The sequence below is a fragment of the Bombina bombina genome, unplaced genomic scaffold (assembly GCF_027579735.1).
Source record: "Bombina bombina isolate aBomBom1 unplaced genomic scaffold, aBomBom1.pri scaffold_572, whole genome shotgun sequence".
NCBI lineage: Eukaryota > Metazoa > Chordata > Amphibia > Anura > Bombinatoridae > Bombina > Bombina bombina.
The window spans coordinates 75,001-102,895 of NW_026512403.1; the positions used below are offsets into that span (position 1 = coordinate 75,001).

The following is a 27,895-nucleotide window of genomic DNA, read 5'->3' on the forward strand; positions in this document are numbered from 1 at the left end:
CCGCTTGATGTAACTTTGCATGAACTGTCCTCTGATACAGAAGATGGTGAACAAGAGTCTGCTGGAGGCAAAGATATATCCCCGTTGTGGTCTTGCTGAGGGGAAGGCACCTCTCTTAGAACAGGGGATCCCACCGGCGGTGGTACTGAGGCATCCAGTTCCAGACTCTCAGGTACAGACTGAAGATGTCTTCGGTTACGGCGTGTAACCGTTCCTCCCTCCGTAAGGACTGTATAAGACCTTGGTTCTGGAGAGCGGCCAACTACCGTAGCAGGCGTCTTCCATTTCTTCTCATCGTCCAGTTTAATTCTGACACTTTGGCCCGCTTTCAGTTCCTGTAAGGGCCTGACAGAATGTCTCCTGTCGTAGAAGAAACGATAACCCTTTTTGGCCTCTTCATCCCTCCTAAGGACTTCGTCCCGAGGAACAGGGCCAGGCGCTTGAAGACACCCACTGAGGGTAAAGTGGTGCGAATCTGGCGTCCTAGCATCAGCTGTGCCGGGCTAAACCCGGTGGCTTGAATGGGCGTCGCCCTGTATGACAAGAGGGCTAGGTACGGCTCAGATTGTTTTAGAATGAATTTTGTTGTTTGAACTGCCCTTTCAGCCATTCCGTTGGCCTGCGGATAATGTGGACTTGACGTGGAATGTACAAAATCATATTCCCTGCTGAAAGCACTGAACTCTGTAGAAGCAAACTGCATACCATTATCACTCACCAGCTCCATTGGAATGCCCCAGCGGGCGAACAAGCTCTTCAGGCGAATGATAACGGCCTGACTTGTGATATCATTCAGGGGTGCAATTTCCAAATACCTGGAACAGTAGTCGATCACAACAAGAAACTTTTTCCTGTGCAGTTAGCACAAATCAGCAGCTATTTTCTGCCACGGCCCCGCAGGCAGCGGAGTAGACATTAAGGGCTCCCTTCTCTGAGTAGGCCGGCGTTCCCGGCAAAAGGCACATTTAGACACATGATTTGCAATGTCGGAGCTGATCCCAGGCCACCACACAGCTGTAGCTGCCCTTTCTCTGCACTTTGTAATGCCTAAGTGGCCATCGTGAATCCTGTTTAACATCTCTTTCCTCATGCTGACAGGAATTACAATGCGGTCTTGGAACAGCACCAACCCCTCCAGCTCCGTGAGCTGCGACCTCTCTGGCTGGTAAGCACTTAAAGACATCCAGGCTGCCCGGCTCTCGGGCCAGCCTTCTCTTATGTACCTTATAACTTCTTGCAGATCTGTGTCCAAATATGTCTCTCTCTTTATCTCTTCCAGTTTCCTTGAAGAAATGGACTTAGAGGCCAGAACTGAATCAACATACACTTTCACATCCGATTCTGTGGAGGATTCTTCAGCAGCAGCCAGCGGGAGCCTGGATAGTGTATCTGCCACAACCAGCTGTTTCCCCGGCACATGCACTGCCTGAACATTGAACCTGAGCAGTCTCATTAAAAGTCACTGGCATCTCAAGGGTGTTTTGTCAATGTCGTAAGAATTGATTAGAGGGACTAGCGGTTTGTGGTCAGTTTCCAGACTAAATTTCTCCAAACCCACTAGATAACGCTGAAAGCGCTCACAGGCCCAAACTGCAGCCAGGCACTCTTTCTCAATTTGAGCGTATTTTGACTCCGCAGCCGTCAGTGTGCGGGAACAGTAGGCGATGGGCTGTAGTTTTTTGTCATTCAGCTGCAGGAGTGCAGCCCCCAACCCATAACTGCTTGCATCAGCACTAACCACAGTCTTTTTTGAAGGGTCGTAGAACCCCAGCACTGGGGCAGACCCCAGCAGGGACTTGGCATGCAGAAAAGCTTTCTCTTGTGAAGGTCCCCAGACCCAGGCAACGTCTTTCTTAAGCAACTCTGTGACAGGGTGTAAAACTGTTGATAGATCTGGAAGAAACTTGCCCACATAATTTACAAGGCCCAATATCTGTCTCAGCTCATGTAGATCAGAAGGGATCTTCATCTGTTCAATAGCACAAATTTTCTCGGGGTCTGGCTTGATGCCATCCCCGTTGATGATATGCCCAAAGTAGCATAATTCAGTTTTCCTAAAATGACACTTTTCTTTATTCAGCTTCAGCCCAGACTCTTTGATAGCCTGTAGCACACAACCTAAACGCTGATCATGCTCCTCCGCTGTGGACCCATACACTAGAATGTCGTCCATGACGACCGCTGTGCCCACGTGGTCACTCAGGAGAGAACTCATTTCCCTTTGAAAAATTTCAGGAGCGGAGGATATCCCAAAGGGGAGTCTGCAGAAGCAGAACCGACCTACCGGTGTGATAAAGGTGGTCAGTTTGCGGCACTTTGGATCCAGGGGGATCTGCCAAAAGCCTCTAGAAGCGTCTAATGTGGAAAAGAACTTCGCCCCAGCCAACTTTGGAGCTATATCTTCCAATATCGGCAGCACAAATCTCTCTCTCTTCACTGCTTCATTCAACCTTTTTAGGTCCACACAGATGCGCACCTTTCCGTTTTTCTTTGCAACTGGAACAATGGGGGCACACCAATCAGTCGCTTCAACAACCTCTTCAATAACCCCCATAGACTTCATGCGCATAAGCTCTTTCTCCACTTGAGGCATGAGCGGGAACGGAATTCTACGAGGGGTAGAAATACTGTATGGGACTGCGTCACATTTAAGTGCTATACGGACAGGTTTGCAGTTCAGTAGGCCCAACTCGCCAAACATATCTTCGGAAATCTCATTCACTCTTGCCACGAAGCCTAAGTCACAGGCTGCTTTTTTGCTCAATAAACTGTTAACACACTGGCCTCGGATCACATGCACCCACATGGTGAACTTCCTCTGCTTGTACTCACAACTGGCAAGAAATTTCCCCACACAATCAATGCGGCCACCAGGACTATGGACATTTGTAGTAACCTTCGCCAGCTGGGGCTGTCGAGGCAGTTTCATAAATTCGGCAAAAGACATTACAGTGATATCTGCTCCTGTGTCAATCTTAAAATCAACTTTGGCTCCCATTACAGTAAAAGTAACTTTCCAATCTTCCTCTGAGCTTTTCCGTTCCACAACAGACCCCACAAAAGACACTTCCTGACCCTCCTGGTCACTGTCCACCTGCATCTCCTTAATGTATTCAGTTTTACACACCACTTCAAAATGGCCTATTCTGTTACATTTTCTGCATCTTTTATCTCTGGCCGGGCATATAGCACTCTGATCATGAGCCCGGTAGCACCGTGTGCATCGGCCATGTTGCGCCCATCCACTTCTAGGCCTTTCCAGTACTTTAGATCTACCGCTCACACTGTGCCTTTCACTAGTAGTTTTCCTAGACTGTTGCACTTCATCCACAATACTCTCAGACCTCAGATCAGCACTTTGCTTTTTCACCAGTTCACTCTGGCGGGCCATCCTAATAGCCCCTTCTAACGTTAAATCAGGCTCTAACTGCAGCTTCAGGGAGACTTCAGCATCTGCAATTCCAATAACTATTCTGTCTCTGATTTGCTCTTCTTTAGCAACACCAAACTCACAGAATTCAGCTAATTCATACAGGCTGCGCACAAATGACTCCACAGATTCTCCCACACGCTGATTACGTTTGTGAAAACAAGCTCTCTCATGAATCACATTTCTTTTGGGCACAAAGTGGACACTGAGTTTATCCATAACTATATCAAAGTTAACTTCTTCCCCTTCTTGGAAAGTAAAAGCATTGAACACTGGCTCCACATCTTTCCCCATAGAGAATAAAAGAGAATTAACTTGTACTTCACCACTCTCCTTGTTCAGTTTGGATGCAATCCTGAAGCGCTGAAACCGCTGACGCCATGTGGGCCAAGCTGCAGGCTGAGAGAAGTCAAAAGGCTCAGGTGGGGTAAACTTTGACATTGCAATCGATCAGGAACAGAAGCGCAGTCCAGAACTTCTGACACCATGTCATGAGATGCAGGACATATGCAGGACACAGCAATGATGGTACAACTCTATTTTATTACAGAGAATAGCAATTCACATCTAGACAGGTTGATTGTACTAAACTAACTGCGACACAGACACCAAACCTAAGCCCCGCCCACAAACTAGTGACATCACATCCTGCTCTCATCACAGGGGGTTTAGAGAGTTGTTTGGGGGGGATCAGGGAGGTTAGGGCTAAGGGTGATCTTACACAGCAGAATATATCTTTTAAAAAATTTTTTGCGGTGGGGGAGGGAAGAGAGCTGTTTGGGAGGGATCAGGGGGTGGGATGTGTCAGGTGGAAGGCTGATCTCTACACTAAAGCTAAAATAAACCCTACAAGCTACCTAATTAACCCCTTCACTGCTGGGCATAATACACGTGTGGCGCGCAGCGGCATTTAGTGGCCTTCTAATTACCAAAAATCAATGCCAAAGCCATATATGTCTGATATTTTTGAACAAAGGGGATCCCAGAGAAGCATTTACAACCATTTGTGCCATAATTGCTCAAGTTGTTTGTAAATAATTTCAGTGTGAAACCTAAAATTGTGAAAAAGTTTGTGTTTTTTTATTTGATAGCATTTGGCGGTGAAATGGTGGCATAAAACATACCAAAATGGGCCTAGATCAATACTTTGGGTTGTCTACTACACTAAAGCTAAAATTAACCTTACATGCTCCCTACAAGCTCCCTAATTAACCCCTTGACTGCTGGGCATAATACATGTATGGTGCGCAGCAGCATTTAGCGGCCTTCTAATTACCAAAAAGCAATGCCAAGCCATAAATGTCTGCTATTTCTGGACAAAGGGGATCCCAGAGAAGCATTTACAACAATTTGTGCCATAATTGCAAAAGCTGTTTGTAAATAATTTCAGTGAGAATCCTAAAGTTTGTGAAAAAGTGAACAATTTTTTTTATTTGATTGCATTTGGCGGTGAAATGGTGGCATGAAATATACTAAAATGGGCCAACATCAATACTTTGGGTTGTCTACTAAAATAAATATATATATATATATATATATATATATATATATATATATATATATATATATATATATATATATATATATATATATACATGTGAAGGGTTATTCAGGGATTCCTGAAAGATATCAGTCTTACAATGTAACTAGCACTAATTCCAAAAAACAAATGGTTTGGATATAGCAAAGTGCTACTTGTACTTATTGCCCTATAACTTGCAAAAAAGCAAAGAACATGTAAACATTGGGTATTTCTAAACTCAGGACAAAATTTAGATCCTATTTAGCATGGGTGTTTTTTGGTGGTTGTAGATGTGTAACAGATTTTGGGGGTCAAAGTTAGAAAAAGTGTGTCCCTTTAAAGGGATACTGAACGCAATTTTTTTTCTTTCATGATTCATGATTTTAAGCAACTTTCTGATTTACTCCTATTATCAATTTTTCTACATTCTCTTGGTATCTTTATTTGAAAAAGCAGGAATATAAGCATAGGAGCCAGCCCATTTTTTGTTCAGGACCCTGGATAGTGCTTGCTACATTAAGCCACCAATCAGCAAGCGCTACCCAGGTGCTGAACCAAAGATGGGCCAGCTCGTAAGCTTACATTCATTCTTTTTCAAAAAAAGATACCAAGAGAAGGAAAAAAATGAGTATTAGAAAGTTGCTAAAAATGTCATGCTCTAGCTGAATCATTAAAGAAAAAAATTGGGATCAGTAAAAAAAAAAGGGTTTTTAGTAAATTATATATTTTTATTTATTATTATATACTCCTGCTGCTTTCTGCATTACATTATCACTTACAACTATCTGCTTGTACAGACCATTTTAAGTCACTTTTAAACAACTTTTCGAGCCATTTTGGCTATTCAAATTTAACACCTCTAGGGACTTGAGTCCCTGAAAGAGCATTTTGGACATCAAATATTTCACAGTTATGTGGAAACAGTCTGTTATCTTGCTTATGTTCAAAATCACCCTGAAATGGCCACATAAGACATTCTAGAGGTTTATTAACATACATGGGGCTCCATTTATCATTGTAATTCTCCTACATTTGCGCCTATAAATACGCTGTCGTAATTTTTCTCCTATTTATAAATGCAAAATACGCCTAAAATTAAAGGGACAGTCTACACCAGAATTTTTATTGTTTTAAAAGATAGATAATCCCTTTATTACCCATTTCCCAGTTTTGCATAACCAACACAGTTATAATAATAATGATTAAAAATTTTGTGTTTACTAATACAGTGTACTAATAGTGTTCATATAACTCTTGTGAACTATTCCTCATACGAGGTCCCAACAAATGCGGAAATCACAGAGTTTGCTGGTGTATAACCATTTATATTGTGTATACTTCAGACTGTCATAAGATGTGATATATAAACAGCGTGCTTACCACTCCGGTGTCTATCGATAGCTACGTGGGTCAGACAGTATCAGCTTAGTAGCGAATGCAAATCACTCAGGTGTGCTTGCTAACAAACCGTCTATCCTCCGGTGTGGACGCTGTATGCACTTCACTGTTGTTCCGACTGGTAAGTGCCTGTGTCGTAGGCTGTCCTATGCTGTAACTGTTATAGCTCTCCTGAACGCTTATTCAACATCAACGAAAGTGCAACAAGATTTCACAGTTCAATCAATAGGAGTTAAAGAGAGAGAGAGTTGTTGGTATATATTGAAATATCATTTTATTAAATTCGTTAAAACAGACCTGGCACAGCACATAGAAATCTCCACTGCTGACGCGTTTCCTGCCTCACGGGCAGTTCATCAGAGCATACAGAGATCACCTGAAGCTGCTGTTTAAACACACAGGTAAACCCACAAGGTCCAATCACATTTTCGCTAGGTGTTAGTAGAAAACACCCACTCTTTAACCCATTCATTACCATTGATGTATTACACATTGTTTATATGTGACCGAGCCGGTGGGGTACCTGAGGTGTAACAGCGCAAACATAGAAATACAAAGTGTAAACGGCTATGGGCTAACTCATCTTTATTATCATTAACTTTAAACAACTTTAAAGCAATGTTTAAACATAGGCCTAACTTTTGCATGTTATTGGCTAAGATCTAAATTGTTCCCAAGCAAGTTTTATTATATTTACTAAAATTTTAGATTAAATTGTTCACACTTTGTATTTCTATGTTTGCGCTGTTACACCTCAGGTACCCCACCGGCTCGGTCACATATAAACAATGTGTAATACATCAATGGTAATGAATGGGTTAAAGAGTGGGTGTTTTCTATTAACACCTAGTGAAAATGTGATTGGACCTTGTGGGTTTACCTGTGTGTTTAAACAGCAGCTTCAGGTGATCTCTGTATGCTCTGATGAACTGCCCGTGAGGCAGGAAACGCGTCAGCAGTGGAGATTTCTATGTGCTGTGCCAGGTCTGTTTTAACGAATTTAATAAAATGATATTTCAATATATACCAACAACTCTCTCTCTCTCTTTAACTCCTATTGACTGAACTGTGAAATCTTGTTGTACTACAGTTATAATAATATACTTTTAACCTCTGTGATTATCTTGTATCTAAGCCTCTGCAAACTGCCCCTTTTTTCAGTTCTTTTGACAGACTTGCAGTCTAGCCAATCAGTGCCTGCTCCCAGATTACTTCACGTGCACGAGCACAGTGTTATCTATATGAAATATGTGAACTAACACCCTCTAGTGGTGAAAAACTGTTAAAATGCAATCTGAAAGAGGTGGGCTTCAAGGTCTAATAAATTAGCATATGAACCTCCTAGGTTAAGCTTTCAACTAAGAATACCAAGAGAACAAAGCAAAATTGGTGATAAAAGTAAATTGGAAAATTGTTTAAAATTACATGCTCTATCTAAACCATGAAAGTTTATTTTGGCCTAAACTGTCCCTTTAAGCAAATACGACCACAAAATTCTCACACTCTATTCTCTTTCACCAAGGTGCACGTGTGCGCCAAATAAATATATTTTTAGAAATACGCCTCACTGCTGCTATTTCTTTGGCAAAGGGCCGTGAAAACTGTCTTGATGATGGAAGTATGTCCTTTTGGAGACGCCAAAGAGTACCCAAAGTGTAACTTTTTTTTATATAAAATATGTCCTTATTTACATTTTTATTTATTTATTTTTTAGTTCCTGAGGATCAAAACATTTTGGTCAACAAAAATGAACTTTTAGAAGTCCTGCTTAACCCCTTAATGACCAAGAACGTACAGGGTACGTCCTACAAAAAAGGTCAGTTAACGACCAACGACGTACCCTATACGTCCTTAGGGGATTGAAGCGGTGGAAGTGATCCTGATCGCTTCTAGCCGCTTTCATGGTATTGCAGTGATGCCTCGATATTGAGGCATCCTGCAATACCATTTTTTTACACACCGATGCAGAGAGAGCCACTCTGTGGCCCTCTCTGCACCTGTAGCGATGGTGCCGATCATTGGTGGGTGGGAGCCATAACAGGGAGGCGGGTGGGCGGCCAATCGCTTCTCGGCATCCGGTTCCTGTATGTGCAATGTGCACGCCGGGTGCCGGGAGAGGAGGGAGAGGGAGGGAGGAATAAATAAAGATCAAATGATCTGTGAGAGGGAGGGGGAGGGGGTATTGAGGGGGGGCAACTACACTACAGAAAAATGTATTATTCAATAAAAATATAAAAATTTAAACATTTAAAAAAAGTGCCCAAGATGGCAGCAAATAGGTAGCGGGGGCAGGGTTAGAGAGCTGTTTGGGGGGGGGGGGATCAGGGAGGTTAGGGGCTAAGGTGGGATCCATCACAGCTGAATAGATATTTAAAAAAAAAAAAAGCCTTTAATTTTAGTACTGGCAGACTTTCTGCCAGTACTTAAGATGGCAGGGACAATTGTGGGGTGGGGGAGGGAAGAGAGCTGTTTGGTAAGGATCAGGGGGTGGGATGTGTCAGATGGGAGGCTGATCTCTACCCTAAAGCTAAAAGTAACCCTACAAGCTACCTAATTAACCCCTTCACTGTTGGGCATAATACACGTGTGATGCACAGCGGTATTTAATTTAAAAAAAACAATGCCAAAACCATATACGTCTGCTATTTCTGAACAAAGGGGATCCCAGAGAAGCATTTACAACCATGTGTGCCATAATTGCACAAGCTGTTTGTAAATAATTTCAGTGTGAAACCTAAAGTTTGTGAAAAAGTGATTTTTTTTTATATTTGATTGCTTTTGGTGGTGAAATGGTGGCATGAAATATACCAAAATGGGCCTAGATCAATACTTGGGGTTGTCTACTACACTACACTAAAGCTTTCATGTAGGAAGCTCCTTTATTTGTTTCACTCGATCGCTGCTTTTAGCTCCTACAGCAGCCCATGGCTAAAAACATTTGTTGCTGAGAGGTGACGTTTTCATGGGAGCTAGATTTACCGCACAGCTATTGGCTAATATCGAGGCATCCTGCAATAACCCTGCATGGCCATCCAATGCAGAGAGAGCGACTCTGTGGCTCTCTCTGCACCGGACATCGATGGCCGGTATTGTTGGTGGGAGCCGACGCGGGAGGCGGGTGGGCGGCCATTGATGGGCCGTGTGATGTGGAGGGGGGCGGGATCGGGAGAGAGACCGACGGACATGCGCACAGACGACCGCACGTGCACGGGGGGCAGTGGGCAGGTGCGTGCACAGGGCGGGAGTGGGTGGGAACCGCTACACTACAGAAAAATTGAATGCTAATAAGTGGGAGAAAAGAGGGGATTTACTATTAAAAAACAATCTAAGGGATCTGGGAGGGGTGAGGGGTTGGTCTTTGGGGGGAAGCTACACTACAGAAAAGGGCAAAAAAAATAAAAATCATAATTTTTTTCTAAACTGGGTACTGGCAGACAGCTGCCAGTACCCAAGATGGCACTCATTAAGGTAGAGGGGGAGAGTTAGAGAGCTGAGGTAGTGAGGTTGGGGGCTAAGGGGGGATCCTATACAGCAGCATATGTAAATATGCTTAAAAATAAAACACAAAAAAGCCCAAATATACCTTTTATTTTAGTACTGGCAGACTTTCTGCCAGTACTTAAGATGGCAGAGACAATTGTGGGGTGGGGGAGGGAAGAGAGCTGTTTGGGAGGGATCAGGGGGTCTGATGTTTCAGGTGGGAGGCTGATCTCTACACTAAAGCTAAAATTAACCCTGCAAGCTCCCTACAAGCTACCTAATTAACCCCTTCACTGCTAGCCATAATACACATGTGATGCGCAGAGGCATTTAGCGGCCTTCTAATTACAAAAAGCAACGCCAAAGCCATATATGTCTGCTATTTCTGAACAAAGGAGATCCCAGAGAAGCATTTACAACCATTTGTGCCATAATTGCACAAGCTGTTTGTAAATAATTTCAGTGAGAAACCTAAAGTTTGTGAAAAAAAATTGTGATTTTTTTGTATTTGATCGCATTTGGTGGTGAAATGGTGGCTTGAAATATACCACAATTGGCCTAGATCAATACTTTGGGATGTCTTCTAAAAAAATATATATACATGTCATGGGATATTCAGGGATTCCTGAAAGATATCAGTGTTCCAATGTAACTATCGCTAATTTTGAAAAAAAAAAAAATGGTTTGGAAATAGCAAAGTGCTACTTGTATTTATGGCCCTTTAACTTACAAAAAAGCAAAGAACATGTAAACATTGGGTATTTCTAAACTCAGGATAAAATTTAGAAACTATTTAGCATGGGTATTTTTGGTGGTTGTAGATGTGTAACAGATTTTGGGGGTCAAAGTTAGAAAAAGTGTGTTTTTTTCCATTTTTTCCTCATATTTTATAATATTTTTATAGTAAATTATAAGATATGATGAAAATAATGGTATCTTTAGAAAGTCCATTTAATGGCGAGAAAAACGGTATATAATATGTGTGGGTACAGTAAATGAGTAAGAGGAAAATTACAGCTAAACACAAACACCGCAAAAATGTAAAAATAGCCATGGTCCCAAACGGACAGAAAATGGAAGTGATGTCGTCATTAAGGGGTTAAAGCAGAAACTGGACTGATAACAAACTACTCCACAGTGCGGAAAATGCGAATGAGATATGAAAAGATGTAAATTTCTTCTGTATAATATTTTTAACAATGATGAATGTGAAGATAACATATTTTTTTTTAGAATAAATATATGATTTCAATATAACAATTTGGTGTCATATTCATTACTATCTGTAAATAAGACTAGCTTATCAGTCTAAAGCTAACAATATTCCATCAATGTAACGTGTCACCAGTGACATTTTTGAATATCTATAGGAGTCAAAAGTTCTGCAGGGGGTGTGAAAGGAGATAAATGTATTATTGTTTTATTTTATTACATTAACATTACTATAGTTTTGTATTTAAATATTATAATTCACGGTCAATGGTAGTTTAAAGAATTGTTTTTAAATAAAAAAATAAAGTAAGACAATTTAATATACAAAAAAACAAGTGAATTTATTTATAATGATAAATAAGGCACATATGTAATACTAATGGCCAGATTTATCATTAATCCGGCGCATCTCGACTTTGGAAATTGGCGTTAAAATACTACCGGTTTTATGATAAATATTGGCGTACATGTGCGCCTCTCCAAAGGCGAGCTGCGGAGAACTGATGGGAGAACTGAAAGTCGTATTTAAAAAAATATTGATAAATGGAGCCCATGGTATCAATTCATTAAAGCTCCATCTATCCCTATTGTAGAGGCTGTATATAGGGAACAAGGCACACATTTACATACGTATAGGTACATAGACATATATATGAGTTGACTACGTGATATTACAGCTAATTAGATGTTTATGAAGTCACTTCAGGACATCAACATCTACAAATGCCACATTTCTATATTTAATTCTTAATATTTGATTGTAAATTAAACTCCAACTGTTGTGACCGTCTCTAACATTACTAGCGTATTTTAAATTTGGTTTATAGAGAAGATCACTTCATTGTGACTTTCATAGTTAAAGGGACAGTCTAATCAATATTAAACTTGAGGCAGATAGGGCATGTCATTATAACAACTTTCCAATTTACATTTATCATCAATTTTGTTTTGTTCTCTTGGTATTCTTAGTTGTAAGGTAAACCTAGGTAGGCTCATATGCTAATTTCTAAGCCCTTGAAGGCCACCTCTTATCTGAATGCATTTGACAGTTTTTCACAGTTAGAGGGCATTAGTTCATGTATGCCATATTGATAACATTGTGCTCACACCCGTAGAGTTACTTACGAGAGGGCATTGATTGTCTAAATGAAAATCTGTCAAAAGAACTGAAATAAGGGGGGCAGTCTGCAGAGGCTTAGATACAAGGTAATCACAGAGGTAAAGAGTATATTAATATAGCAGTGTTGGTTATACAAAACTGGGGAATCGGTAATAAAGGGATTATCTATCTTTTTCTCTTGTAAGGTGTATCCAGTCCACGGATTCATCCATTACTTGTGGGATATTCTCCTTCCCAACAGGAAGCTGCAAGAGGATCACCCACAGCAGAGCTGTCTATATAGCTCCTCCCCTAACTGCCACTACCAGTCATTCTCTTGCAGCTCTCGACAAGAAAGGAAGTATCAAGAGAGATGTGGTGTAGTTTATCTTCAATCAAAAGTTTGTTATTTTTAAACGGTACCGGCGTTGTACTGTTTTTACCTCAGGCAGAAATTAGAAGAAGAGTTTTGCCTGAGGTTTTTGATGATCTTAGCAGGTTGTAACTAAGGTCCACTGCTGTTCTCACACATAACTGAAGAGTATGGGAAAACTTCTGCTGGGGGAACGGCCTGCAGAATTAACTGCTCTGAGGTATGTTCAGTATATTTTTTTCTAGAAAGATGATAAGGTCTAGAAAATGCTGACAGTGCCTGATGTATTTAAGGTAAGCCTGATTGCAGTGATTTAATAAACGACTGGCATCATGCTTGCAGTAAAGGGTAATATTCATGTTACTTGCTCTTATGGCTTAGTATGTAAAACGTTTGCATGATATAAAGAATGTTTTTTACTAAGGGTGATAAATCTTTATTTGGGGCCTAGTTTTCCACATGGCTGACTAGATTTCTCCTAGGAGTAGTTATTTATGGCCCTTTCACTTTGAGTGCATGGTGAGAGGGGCCTATTTTCGCGCTCTAATTGCGCAGTAGTTTTTACATTCTGAGACATCCAGCTTCCCTGACATATTGGACCTCTGTAAAGGGTTTTTGTGCCTACAAAAGTCGTTTTATGGGAAGGTAGGAGCCACAGTAGAGCTGTGGCAGTTTGCCTGTGACTGTTATAACGGTTTTACCGTTTTTCTGCTTCGTTTTTGAGCCTGAGGGGTTAATCATCCATTTGCAAGTGGCTGCAATGCTATTTTAGTCTATTATACACACTGTAAAAATTTCGTAGAGTTAAGTGCTTTTTTTCACTGTTTTGCAGTTTTTGTGTTTGTTTTTTTCCCTTAAAGGCACAGTACCATTTTTTATATTCTGCTTTTTCACATTAACTAAAGTGTTTTCCAAGCTTGCTGGTCTCATTACTAGTCTGTTAAACATGTCTGACATAGAGGAAACTCCTTGTTCATTATGTTTAGAAGCCATTGTGGAACCCCCTCTTAGAATGTGTACCAAATGCACTGATCTTACTATAAGTTATAAAGACCATATTCTGGCTTTAAAAGATTTATCACCAGAGGAAATTGACAAGGGGGAAGTTATACCGACTAACTCTCCCCACGTGTCAGAGCCTATAACTCCCGCTCAAGGGACGCCAAGTACATCTAGCGCGCCCATTGCGTATACTTTACAAGACATGGCGGCAGTTATGAATCATACCCTTACAGAGGTATTGTCCAAACTGCCAGGGTTACAAGGAAAGCGAGACAGCTCTGGGGCTAGAACAAATACAGAGCTCTCTGACGCTTTAGTAGCTATGTCTGATATACCCTCACAATGTGCAGAAGCCGAAGCAGGAGGGCTTCTATCTGTGGGTGATTTTTCTGACTCAGGGAAGACACTTCAACCTGATTTTGATATGTCTACATTTAAATTTAAGCTTGAACACCTCCGCGTGTTGCTCAGGGAGGTTTTAGCAACTCTGGATGACTGTGACGCCATTGTAGTCCCAGAGAAATTGTGTAAATTGGATAAATACTATGCAGTGCCTGTTTACACTGATGTTTTTCCAATACCTAAGAGGTTTTCAGAAATTATTACTAAGGAATGGGATAGACCAGGTGTACCGTTCTCTCCCCCTCCTGTTTTTAAAAAGATGTTTCCTATAGATGCCGCTACACGGGACTTGTGGCAAACGGTCCCTAAGGTGGAGGGAGCAGTCTCTAACCTTGCGAAGTGCTTTTCTAGATCCAATGGACAAAAAATTAGAGGGTTACCTTAAGAAAATTTTTATTCAACAAGGTTTTATTCTCCAGCCCCTTGCATGCATTGCCCCTGTCACTGCTGCTGCGGCCTTCTGGTTTGAGTCTCTAGAAGAGGCTCTACAGGTAGAAACCCCATTGGATGATATCCTTGACAAGCTTAAAGCTCTTAAGCTAGCCAATTCATTTGTTTCTGACGCCGTTGTTCATTTAACCAAGCTAACGGCTAAGAACTCAGGTTTTGCTATTCAGGTGCATAGGGCGCTATGGCTTAAATTCTGGTCAGCTGACGTTATTTCAAAGTCTAAGCTTCTCAACATTCCCTTCAAGGGGCAGACCTTATTCGGGCCTGGACTGAAGGAGATCATTTCTGATATTACTGGAGGAAAAGGTCACGCCCTTCCTCAGGATAGGTCCAACAAATTAAGGACCAAACAGACTAGTTTTCGTTCCTTTCGAAACTTCAAGAGTGGCGCAGCTTCAACTTCCTCTAATACAAAACAATAGGGAAATTTTGCCCAGTCCAAGCCGGTCTGGAGACCTAACCAGGCTTGGAACAAAGGAAAGCAGGCCAAAAAACCTGCTGCTGCCTCTAAGACAGCATGAAAGATCAGCCCCCGATCCGGAAACGGATCTAGTAGGGGGCAGACTTTCTCTCTTCGCCCAGGCTTGGGCAAGAGATGTCCAGGATCCCTGGGCGTTGGAAATTGTGTCCCAGGGATATCTTCTGGACTTCAAAGCTTCTTCCCCAAAAGGGAGATTTCATCTCTCACAATTATCTGCAAACCAGATAAAGAGAGAGGCATTCTTACATTGTGTTCAAGACCTCCTAGTTATGGGAGTGATCCACCCAGTTCCAAAGGAGGAACAGGGGCAAGGCTTCTATTCAAATCTGTTTCTAGTTCCCAAGAAAGAGGGAACCGTCAGATCAATCTTAGATCTCAAGATCCTAAACAAATTTCTCAGGGTCCCATCCTTCAAGATGGAGACTATTCGAACCATCCTACCTATGATCCAGGAGGGTCAATATATGACTACCGTGGACTTAAAGGATGCTTATCTTCACATTCCGATACACAGAGATCATCATCCGTTTCTCAGGTTCGCCTTCCTAGACAGGCATTACCAGTTTGTGGCTCTTCCCTTTGGGTTAGCTACGGCACCAAGAATCTTTACGAAGGTTCTAGGGTCACTCCTAGCGGTCCTAAGGCCGCGGGGTATAGCAGTAGCCCCTTACCTAGACGACATTCTGATACAGGCGTCAAATTTTCAAATCGCCAGGTCCCATACGGACATTGTTCTGGCATTCCTGAGGTCTCATGGGTGGAAAGTGAACGAAGAAAAGAGTTCTCTATCCCCTCTCACAAGAGTTTCCTTCCTAAGAACTCTGATAGATTCTGTAGAAATGAAGATTTACCTGACAGAGGCCAGTTTGTCAAAACTTCTAAATTCCGGCCGTGTTCTTTATTCTACTTCTCGCCCTTCAGTGGCTCAGTGTATGGAAGTAATCGGCTTAATGGTAGCGGAAATCGACATAGTGCCGTTTGCCCGCCTACATCTCAGACCGCTGCAACTCTGCATGCTCAGTCAGTGGAATGGGGATTACACAGATTTGTCCCCTCTACTAAATCTGGATAAAGAGACCAGGGATTCTCTTCTCTCGTGGCTATCTCGGGTCCATCTGTCCAAGGGTATGACCTTCCGCAGGCTAGATTGGACAATAGTAACGACAGATGCCAGCCTTTTGGGCTGGGGTGCAGACTGGAACTCCCTGAAGGCTCAGGGCTCGTGGACTCAGGAGGAGGCACTCCTTCCGATAAACATTCTGGAACTAAGAGCGATATTCAATGCTCTTCAGGCTTGGCCTCAGCTTGCTGCGGTCAGGTTCATCAGATTTCAGTCGGACAATATCACGACTGTAGCCTACATCAACCATCAAGGGGGAACAAGGAGTTCCCTAGCAATGTTGGAGGTTTCAAAAATAATTCTATGGGCAGAGGTTCACTCTTGCCATCTATCAGCTATCCATATCCCAGGAGTAGAGAACTGGGAGGCGGATTTTCTAAGTCGGCAGACTTTTCATCCGGGGGTGTGGGAACTCCATCCGGAGGTGTTTGCACAGTTGATTCAATCCAAATCTAATTTCTCTGCGTCTGACTGCTTGGAGATTGAACGCTTGATTTTATCAAAACGTGGTTTCTCCGAGTCGGTCATTGATACCTTAATTCAGGCTCGAAAGCCTGTCACCAGGAAAATCTATCATAAGATATGGTGTAAATATCTTCATTGGTGTGAATCCAAGGGTTACTCATGGAGTAAAGTCAGGATTCCTAGGATATTATCTTTTCTCCAAGAAGGATTGGAGAAGGGATTGTCAGCTAGTTCCTTAAAGGGACAGTTTTCTGCTCTGTCTATTTTTTTGCACAAGCGTCTGGCGGATGTTCCAGACGTTCAGGCGTTTTGTCAGGCTTTAGTTAGAATTAAGCCTGTGTTTAAACCTGTTGCTCCGCCATGGAGTTTAAATTTAGTTCTTAAAGTTCTTCAAGGGGTTCCGTTTGAACCTCTGCATTCCATAGATATCAAGCTTTTATCTTGAAAAGTTCTGTTTTTGGTAGCTATCTCTTCAGCTCGAAGAGTTTCAGAGTTATCTGCCTTACAGTGTGATTCCCCTTATCTGATCTTCCATGCAGATAAGGTAGTTTTGCGTACCAAACCTGGGTTTCTTCCTAAGGTGGTATCTAATAAGAATATCAATCAGGAGATTGTTGTTCCGTTATTGTGTCCTAATCCTTCTTCAAAGAAGTAACGTCTATTATACAATCTTGACGTGGTTCGTGCTTTAAAGTTTTATTTAAAAGCTACTAAGGATTTTCGTCAAACATCTGCATTGTTTGTTGTCTACTCTGGACCGAGGAGAGGCCAAAAGGCTTCAGCAACTTCTCTTTCTTTTTGGTTAAGAAGTATAATCCGCTTAGCTTATGAGACTGCTGGCCAGCAGCCTCCTGAAAGAATTACAGCTCATTCCACTAGAGCGGTGGCTTCCACATGGGCTTTTAAAAATGAGGCTTTACAGATTTGTAAGGCGGCGACTTGGTCTTCGTTTCATACTTTTTCTAAATTCTACAAATTTGATACTTTTGCTTCTTCGGAGGCTATTTTTGGGAGAAAGGTCTTACAGGCAGTGGTGCCTTCCGTTTAAGCGCCTGCCTTGTCCCTCCCTTCATCCGTGTCCTATAGCTTTGGTATTGGTATCCCACAAGTAATGGATGAATCCGTGGACTGGATACACCTTACAAGAGAAAACAAAATTTATGCTTACCTGATAAATTTATTTCTCTTGTGGTGTATCCAGTCCACGGCCGCCCTGTCATTTTAAGGCAGGTGTTTTTTTATTTTTAAACTACAGTCACCACTGCACCCTATAGTTTCTCCTTTCTCTTGCTTGTCTTCGGTCGAATGACTGGTAGTGGCAGTTAGGGGAGGAGCTATATAGACAGCTCTGCTGTGGGTCATCCTCTTGCAGCTTCCTGTTGGGAAGGAGAATATCCCACAAGTAATGGATGAATCCGTGGACTGGATACACCACAAGAGAAATAAATTTATCAGGTAAGCATAAATTTTGTTTTAAACAATACAAATTCTGGAGTAGACTGTCCTGTTAAGTATTGTAATCCGTTTATTTAATTTGTGAATGAGCTTTTATGACCGTGAGTATCATAATGTAGATGCAAGCGCTTTAAAAGTCACCCTAGTGAACTAGTTTGGACTTAAAGTGCATGAGAGCGCGTCTCCTATAAAGAGCATGTCACAAAGGTGCAATCTTGTTTAAAGGGACAGTCTACACCAGAATTGTTATTGTTTTAAAAGATAGATAATCCCTTTATTACCCATTTCCCAGTTTTGCATAACCAACACAGTTATAATAATATACTTTTAACCTCTGTGATTATCTTGTATCTAAGCCTTTGCAAAACTGCCCCTTTTTCAGTTCTTTTGACAGACTTGCAGTCTAGCCAATCAGTGCCTGCTCCCAGATTACTTCATGTGCACGAGCACAGTGTTATCTATATGAAATATGTGAACTAACACCCTCTAGTGGTGAAAAACTGTTAAAATGCAATCTGAAAGAGGTGGGCTTCAAGGTCTAAGAAATTAGCATATGAACCTCCTAGGTTAAGCTTTCAACTAAGAATACCAAGAGAACAAAGCAAAATTGGTGATAAAAGTAAATTGGAAAATTTACTTTTATCACTTGAATCATGAAAGTTTATTTTGGCCTAGACTGTCCCTTTAAGGGTCTCTTAGGAAGATACAGTGTAGCAAGGCAGGAGGTTCCTGATTTACAGTTTAAATAACATTATAATCTAGTAAAAGGAGATAATAAATAATAAAAAGACCAGAGCATTTTTAGCATTTTTGCCATCATAACATTTAAATAGAAATAGAGCCTTTTTTATATTTACCTATCAAAACTATATATTTTTTTTAGCAGACAACCCAAAGTATTGAGCTAGGCCCATTTTGATATATTTCATACCACCATTTCACCGCCAAATGCGATCAAATAAAAAAATGCTAACTTTTTCACAATTTTAGGTTTCACACTGAAATTATTTACAAACAGCTTGTGCAATTATGGCACACATGGTTGTAAATGCTTCTCTGGGATCCCCTTTGTTCAGAAATAGCAGAAATATATGCTTTGGCTTTGCTTTTTGGTAATTAGAATGCTGCTAAATTCCGCTGCGCACCATACTTGTATTATGTCCACCAGTGAAGGGGTTAATTAGGTAGCTTGTAGGGTTAATTTTAGCTTTAGTGTAGAAATCAGCCTCCCCCTGACACATCCCACCCCCTGATCCCTCCCTGACCCGCCTCAAACAGCTCTATTCCCTCCCCCAGCTTACAATTGTTACCGCCATCTTAAGTACTGGCAGAAAGTCTGCCAGTATGAAAATAAAAGTTTATATATATATATATATATATATATATATATTTATTTTTTTAAATATATTTGCTGCAGTGTAGGTTCCCCCCTAACCTCTCAACCTCCCTGATCCCCCCCAAAATAGCTCTCTAACCCTCCCCCCTCTACCTATTTGCCACCATATTAGGTACTGGCAGCTGTCTGCCAGTACCCAGTTTGCTGCAAAATTGGCAATTTAAAAATAAATAAAATAAAAGTCCCATTTTATTTCTGTAGTGTAGCTGCCCCCCCTCAATACACTACCCACTCCCACTCCCAGATCCCTTTCTGTTAACGGATCCCACATGGGATCCCCCTCATTGTCCCTCCTTGCTCTTCCCTCCTTTACCCTCAATGATACATTTATTTTATTTTATTTTGGGCTTCCCTGTAGCGTGGCCGAACAGTCCCACCCACTCCCGCCTCCTCCAGAGATGGGCGCCCACCCGCCTCTCTCATTACACTTCCACCCACCAATGATTGGCACCACCGCTATGCGATGCAGAGAGGGCCATGGATGACAACTCTGCAAATATGCAGAAATAGCGCAATCTCACTATTTTTAGCAAGATCACAGCAGTGAGAAGCCCAGGACTGCAGCAACGTACAGGGTACGTCGCTGGTCCTTAAGGGCATAACGACCAGTGTCGTACAGGTTACAGCACTGGTCGTTAAGGGGTTATTATTATAATAAGACTTTTGCATAGAGACTCATCACCACCATTTTATTTTCAGTTCACTCCAAAATGGAAACGGTGCTTTAACAAACAATCGTTGTAAATACTGTTTAAAAAAATGTGTGACAACCTAACATATGCATTTAGATGGGTTAGGAGTGGAAATGGAAATTTCAAGATTAACTATGAAAGTTGCAATTAAGCGAACCGTGCGAGTGAGACCTACAATCAAATATTAAAAATGAAAAATAAAAACACACCATTTGTAGATGTTGTTGGGACATAAGGGATTAAATGCCATATCCTCCTCTGTGGAAAGAATAACTTATAACTATATACATTCTTGGTTTAACATAAACTCAACTTAGTTTCTAAACGTAGAAATAAATAACACACAAAATAACGACACAACAACTTTTTATGGTTAGAGAAAACCCGCAGGTCACGTTTATTGTGGCAACACAAGAACTAACGACCGTCTGAATAAACATGGACCAGGGGGGCAGCAATCAGGTACTAGCTAAAACGTAGTAACCCATGCTAACAAGATGGGCAGTACCAGGGCGCAGGAGAAGAAGCAGAGCGTAGCTCAATACTATAAAACAGGGAATTCTCGGCATCGTAATCACACGGGCAGGGAACACCCCAGACGCGCGTCTGGGGACTTCATCCCTGGCCGGAAGTGCCGTCACTCTACCTCGATCACATCCTGCCCCCGGACACTGTCCACCCGCCAGCCCAGGGCGCAAACCACCACTCCGTACCAGTAAGGGCCAGGATCAAAAAGGTGCGTAAACCAGATTGAAATACCTGGGGAGCTGAAACTTAACGTCCTTGGACTTACAGAAATAGGCTGGCTAGCCCTCATCAAGCCTTCGGATAGCCCTAGTCCCTGGGGACCACCATAAGGACGGATCCCCCTACTGATTGCAAAATAATAAACAAAGGGAGGGAAGGGTGGGGAAAACTTTGAGAAAAACAGCAGAAAGAGGACATGTGCTTCCTGTACTGGGCTTAAAAAGGTAAGCTGGAACCCCTCCTCTCTTTCTGCAACATTGTTTCACACACACAACACAACACTCCCCTCCTCCGTCTTGGCCTTAACCCTTATGTGCATTCCAGGCAATTTGCCTTACATTTCCTTAAGGGATTAAATGCCATATCCTCCTCTGTGGAAAGAATAACTTATAACTATATACATTCTTGGTTTAACATAAACTCAACTTAGTTTCTAAACGTAGAAATAAATAACACACAAAATAACGACACAACAACTTTTTATGGTTAGAGAAAACCCGCAGGTCACGTTTATTGTGGCAACACAAGAACTAACGACCGTCTGAATAAACATGGACCAGGGGGGCGGCAATCAGGTACTAGCTAAAACGTAGTAACCCATGCTAACAAGATGGGCAGTACCAGGGCGCAGGAGAAGAAGCAGAGCGTAGCTCAATACTATAAAACAGGGAATTCTCGGCATCGTAATCACACGGGCAGGGAACACCCCAGACGCGCGTCTGGGGACTTCATCCCTGGCCGGAAGTGCCGTCACTCTACCTCGATCACATCCTGCCCCCGGACACTGTCCACCCGCCACGAGATCGCCCGAATATCAAGGGCCACTCTCGCCGCCACCCAACTCACACAAATAGGAGTAGGGACTGACGTATATCTTCAATAAACAGGTCCATGCCATGGTCCGTAAGATGGACCCCGTCGCCTCGGTACAGGCTACGGTCAGCGGCCGTAATGAACTTGTGTTCCACAACAAAACCACCTAGCTCGCACATAAGCTTCCTAACATCTCTATTGAGCTTCTTGCGAACTTGGAACGCTGCCCTATGATTGGCCATGTGTCTCCACGTCAACCTCGGTATAATGTTTGACCAGCCCATTCTCACACCAGGCAACCAAGCTTTAAAGGTGCGCAGATCTGATTGGATCACTGCGCTCAAGTCCCGGCCGGGAATTGAGCCGAGATCATTCCCACCTAAGTGGATGATCAGCACATGGGGTTTCTCCCACCGCCTCATGGCGGATTGCAGTAACCCAGGCAGATCTGCCCAGCAAAGGCCTCTCCTCCCTAACCACCTAACTACCACCCTGGAGAATGAGAACCCAAGCTGCTGCCCTCCAGGTTGCGATGCCGCTCGGATAGCCGCCCAGTGTACGAACGAGTGCCCAACGATCCAGGCACGAAGTGGCCCACTTCTAGGCCCTGCAATAGAAACAAGAGTTAGGGCATATAATGGCAACGCAGTGTGCAACATTATCAACCAGCAAATATTAACATTGGGATATAAGTGGCCTAACGTAAATCTGATACCTCTTAGACTTCCACCTCCCAAGCGCCATTATGCGGTCAGCCGACCAGCCTAAAGTCGCCGCCGTCGTAGCAGCTCCAACCCTAAAGGAGTGAGGAGCTATAGTATTGGGATTCAAGCCCACTTTTTTAGCCGCCCACCCCAAAACCTTCCGAAATTGAAACCTCGTCAGGGGGGTACCATCCTGATGAATTAAAAATCTAACCGCACCCACTGGACGCCTGTCCGAGAAGGTCTTCAACAGTGCACTAGGGCAGCAGGCGGAACCCGCATGCGCGGGTAGCGACAGCCAGGCCCCCCTACCATCTTGATCGACTTTCGATCGAGGGATGAAAAGTAATACCCCATTATCCGTAAACCTGACGTGCTCCGCCAGGACGCCACCCACTTTCGCCAACTTAGACTGGGGGACCAATTCCCCCACTCGGAGAGCACCATGAAACGCCATGGCGAACGCCGCTGAAAAAAGCCGCACCTCGTAGTCTGAGGAACATACCTCCGGTAAAACACGAAGCAGGAGGACCAACCTGTCCGCCGTTATGGGTTCCCTAACGTCTGGACGCCGCACTTCCGACCTTCCCCAACCCCTCAGTATTTGACGAATCAAAAACGTTTTGGAAGAGTCCGTCAGCGTGAATAGTTTACAGAAAAAGGACACCGCCGCCAACCGCGCGGATACCGCCCCTTTCTTAGCTAACTTAGCCCTAAGCTCCGCGAGCCAGCGCAATAGCCAGTCCTGCTCACCAGCACAAGAAGGAAATCCTTGGACATCGCAGAAGAATACCCATTCTTCCCAGTACCTTATATAGGACTTCCAAGTGGAAGGTGCCAGGGACGCCTTAAGCACCGGAATCAGGGACTGCCATCCAAAGCCACCTGCCAAAGAAAAGGGGGACAGGGAAAGCCATGAGTGGCAGCCTCAGGAGCACATTTCCTAAAATTTTCCCATTGAAAGCGAGATAGTGCATCAGCAATAACGTTTTTAACTCCTGGGACATGCCTAGCCCGAAACTCAATGTTCCGCTTGAGGCATCTCAAAACCAGAATTCTCAGATATCGAATTACTGGTGGTGAGGACGAAGAGAGACCGTTAATGGCGTAAACCACGCTCAAATTGTCCGTCCAAAAAATGACGGAGCGGTTCTCGAGCTTGTCCCCCCAGATCTCCAACGCCACCAGAATGGGGAAAAGCTCTAGAAGGCACAGGTTCCTGGTCAGGCCCCTGGCCGCCCACTCTGCCGGCCAAGGTTCGGCGCTCCACTCGCCATTGAGATAGGCGCCGTATCCAAAACCCCCAGCAGCATCAGTAAAGAGGTGCAGTTCTCGCGCCGGAGTCTGGGGGGTTCTCCAAATACAGATCCCATTGAAATCCCTGAGGAACCGATCCCAGACACGGAGGTCCTCCCTCATGTCACTATTAACCATTAGTTTGGCCTTAGGGGAAGTAACTCCCGGCAACAAGCGCTCCATTCTTTTCAGGAAAATCCTCCCCATCGGGATGACCCTCCCTGCAAAGTTGAGCAGACCCAAAACCGATTGGAGCTCTTTCAGCGTGCAAAACTGCGCCGCTGCGAGGCTCCTGACTGCTGCCAACATCTTCTGTACCTTATCAACCGGAAGCCTACATTCCTGGGCTACCGAATCAATTTCGATACCCAGGAAAGTTAGACAAGTGCAAGGGCCCTCCGATTTGTCTTCTGCTAAGGGGACTCCAAATTTCTCCATCAACAGCCGCATGGCGTAAAGGAGCAGCTCACATTCCCTAGACCCCTGTCTGCCGACCAGGAGAAAGTCGTCCAAGTAGTGAGCAATCCTATCCTCTCCTGTCACTTCCGCCACGGCCCAATGCAAGAAGGAACTAAACGCCTCAAAATAGGCGCAGGAAATGGAACACCCCATGGGCAAACAACGGTCAACATAATAGTGTCCGTTGAAGAAACAACCCATTAAGTAAAATGATGCGGGGTGAATCGGCAAGAGTCTGAAAGCAGACTCGATGTCAAGCTTGGCCAGTAAAGCCCCATGACCCGATCTGCGTACTACTTGCAAGGCATCATCAAATGACTGGTAATATACGGTACTTAAGTCCTGAGGAATGGCGTCATTGACTGACTTTCCCTTTGGGTATGAGAGATGTTGTATCATCCTAAACTTTCCTGGGTCTTTCTTGGGCACGACCCCTAGAGGCGAGATAACCAATCCCGGCATAGGTCTTTCCCTAAACGGGCCAGCCATTCTACCCAGTGAAACTTCCTTACCCAATTTCTCCTTTAATACCTCCGGGAAAAGGGAGGCAGATTTCAGGTTCCTGCGAGAAGCCGCACCCGAAACCGGACCTTGTACGGGGATAACAAAACCTTCCCGGAGCCCTGACTCCAACAAGGCCGCCGTTACCCTGTCGGGGTATAGCGTGAGCCACTTACTAATTGCGGCCACCTTCAGCGGGGTGTCCGCTCTTAGCGACAGCAGGGCCTCTTGGCCCAGTCCTGTCCTGTCTCTCCCCTTTTTTAACGCAGTCTGCGGCAGGGTGAAATCCCCCGCAGATGCGACAAGCGTGCCGAAAGGAACACGCGGTTCCCAACGTGCATTGCTTGTCCTGGAATTTCCAACAAACCCCAGCTGGGCGTCTGCGAAATCTATTTGCGGGTCGAAACTGCGTTGCACCCGCCGGGGCCACCGCAGTACCTAGCGATTTCTCGGGACCCAGCCGGGCCCAGAGTTGCATTTCTACGCACCCGAAATCCAACAGTGGATTACCCACCATCTTTCTGCGGAACTCCTCATCATAATCCCGCCAGGCACCATCGCGATAATTATCAGCAATGATCTCCATGTTTTCCATGTATTTCAACACGGCTAAACACTGGTCCGGCCATTTTTGCAAATAGCAGGACGCATAGATCCTGAAACACCGGCGCCATTCGTGAAATGTATCTGGGCGCTGGTACTTCTTGGGGCCTGTCCCATCCTCCGCTCTCGCTTTCTGCCTTAGGGCTTCCACCGAGAGCTCGAAGATGTTAACAAATTTACCCTCTTGAATTCTCCGTACTGTCTTAGTCTTCAAATGCTCGTGCAGATCATAAGAAGACCAGGATCTAGTATCCCCTTGGAGTGCCACCTTCCGATTAACAGGCCTCCCCACCCCACTTATGCGAAGTCTGGGTGGGGCAGCCCTGTCGGACCTACCAGAGGCAATATAGTCATGACGGTCACGCAAACCCCCTTTTTCTGATCTCTTCTCATCAGTTAACCATCTAAGCATCTTATACATTCTTTTATTGCCCTTCCCATGCAACCCCAGTTCCTTGTCATTTTCTGACCCAGAATCATCCGAGGATGAGGTAAAACCCCGCAACCCCACTGAAACTGAGGACTCACCATCTCTCACACCGGTCCTGTTTGGAATCGCCACGACTCCCGAAGTAGAAGGACGCTCATCCTCTGACACCATGGAATCCTGGCCGCTCTCAGCACCTCTCTCCAACCCGCTGCCTGAATCTCCTGACGTAGCCATGTCGCTTTCCTGCAAAAGAGATTGCCAGAGAGGAGTACCACGAAGGGGAAGGTCTGCTCTACCCCTCCCCCTGTGCCCAGACCGTTCATGCATCCCCTCACACACATCATGGACATCATGGGTGCCTTCGCCACTTGCAACATCATCATACACACCCTGCTCATCTTCTGTAAAGTCCTCTATCTCTTCACTAAAATGTACTGACTTCTGAGTGATAGGGGTGGCTTTCTTACGTCTAGTGGATGCAACCGCTAAATCTAAACTCTGAAACTGTTCTGGTGCACCATGTTTGGTAGAAGACCTAGTTACTACCTTCCTCGCTGCTGCCGGGGATGCGCCTGGAGCCTGAGGCCTAGCCCCTACACTCCCACCAATTTGCGCGCCAAAAGCGCCGCCTGCACGGGCGCCGCCTTTGCCCAAAGAAACCTCACTATTACTGCCAGCGCTCTTAGGCATACTCCTAGCGTGCCCAATAGGTGCTGCGCCACCTTTATAATTGCCCAATGGGGCCTTTGCCCCTTGACGAGGATTACTACCCGACGGGGCCTTTGCCCTTTGCCGGGCCGTAATACCCTTTGCAACCTGCCCACGGGGGCCTCCAACAGGGACCCCCGGGTTCATTTGGCCAGAGAAATGCCCCCCCCTGAGGTAATTCCTCCATTGATTCACCAATAGCCCCCTCGTGAAGATCAACCCCCACAAGTGCTGCCCCTGTAGACCCCATAGCATCAGCAGAATTGCCCCCCGGAGCATAAGTTCCCCCCCGCGGCACTCCTCTCTTACCTTGGACGCCGCGCGGGGAACTCGACCTGCTCCGCTTCGATGACCGCCGACAAATGGCGGGACCGGCAGTGACGTCATCGGAAATGACGTCACCGGAAGTCCCGCCCTCGGAGGACCGCAAACCGGAAGTCGCCGCCGATGGAGGAACAGTCGACGCGGGAGCCTGCGCAACCACCGCCGGAGGACCAAGGACCACGTGGGACGCACCCGGAGACCCCGACAAAGAAGATGCCCACATCTGGAAAAGGGATACCGCGGCCGCGATGGAGTCCTGAGACACCGGAGACGACGTCGGAGGTAAGGCCGAACTGCTCCCACTAAAACTACCAACTATTGGGGCAAAAGAGCAAGGCCCGTAGGGGCCGGGGACCGGAACGCCACAAGGCCGAGAAGGGCCCGCCGCGACCACGCGAGGGGAGGGAGGCCCAGCCAGGGGGACCGGAGAGCAGGGGACAGAGGAGCTAGCGGCTGTAGACCGCATAGCGGGCCTAGCGGGGACCCCCGCTTTACCGGCTACTTTAGGGGGACATGTGGGCCTGTGAAGGCCAGAAACGGGCCCGGCAGGGCCCGACATCGTAACTAAATTGGGGCCTACGTCAGAACTAACCCCCCGTAAAGAGGGCTCACTCCCGGCCGCATGGCCGACGGGCTCAGACGCGCCATCTGGATGCCCAGCACTACCCCCCATATTGCTCACTAATGCCAGCACCTCCAGTAGGGCCCTATCTGAAATCTCCCCACCACTACCCCCAACCTCCCCGGAGGATTGATCAAGTGAAGGGGAAAGGGAGGGAAGTAAAGGGGTTCGACCCACCGTTTCTGGCGATGGAGGGATCCACTCAGCTGCTTCATCGCTGTCTTCAACAACTTCTCTCTCTGCAGGTTCCTTCCCAGCCTCCATGATTCGCTTTGGAGGTGCTTTAGATCTCCTTGAACGTCTCATGTGAAAACTTTGAGAAAAACAGCAGAAAGAGGACATGTGCTTCCTGTACTGGGCTTAAAAAGGTAAGCTGGAACCCCTCCTCTCTTTCTGCAACATTGTTTCACACACACAACACAACACTCCCCTCCTCCGTCTTGGCCTTAACCCTTATGTGCATTCCAGGCAATTTGCCTTACATTTCCTTTAGAAGTATGTCCACCAAGCCAAGATGCCTATGGCATTAAAGGGACAGTCAAGTATAAATTAAACTTTCATTATTCAGATAGGACTTTTAATTTTAATTGACTTTCCAATTTACTTTTATCATCAAATTTGCTTTTTTCTCTTGGTATTCTTAGTTTAAACCAAACATAGGTAGGCTCATATGCTAATTTCTAAGCCTTTGAGGGCTGCCTCTTATCACAG

At 44.6% G+C, this 27,895-nt stretch overlaps 1 protein-coding gene across 1 annotated transcript; it reads right to left on the minus strand.

Annotated features, from left to right (window-relative positions):
• Nucleotides 1-20,683: 20,683 nt before the first annotated feature.
• On the minus strand, nt 20,684-26,034 carry LOC128644275 (uncharacterized). Its single transcript, XM_053696949.1, has 2 exons — nt 25,629-26,034; nt 20,684-22,144 (listed from the first exon to the last, which is right to left on the minus strand). Exons 1-2 carry the CDS (start codon nt 25,855-25,857, stop codon nt 21,567-21,569), a joined length of 807 nt encoding a protein of 268 aa, XP_053552924.1. The 5' UTR covers nt 25,858-26,034; the 3' UTR covers nt 20,684-21,566.
• Between the last annotated feature and the right edge of the window lie 1,861 nt (nt 26,035-27,895).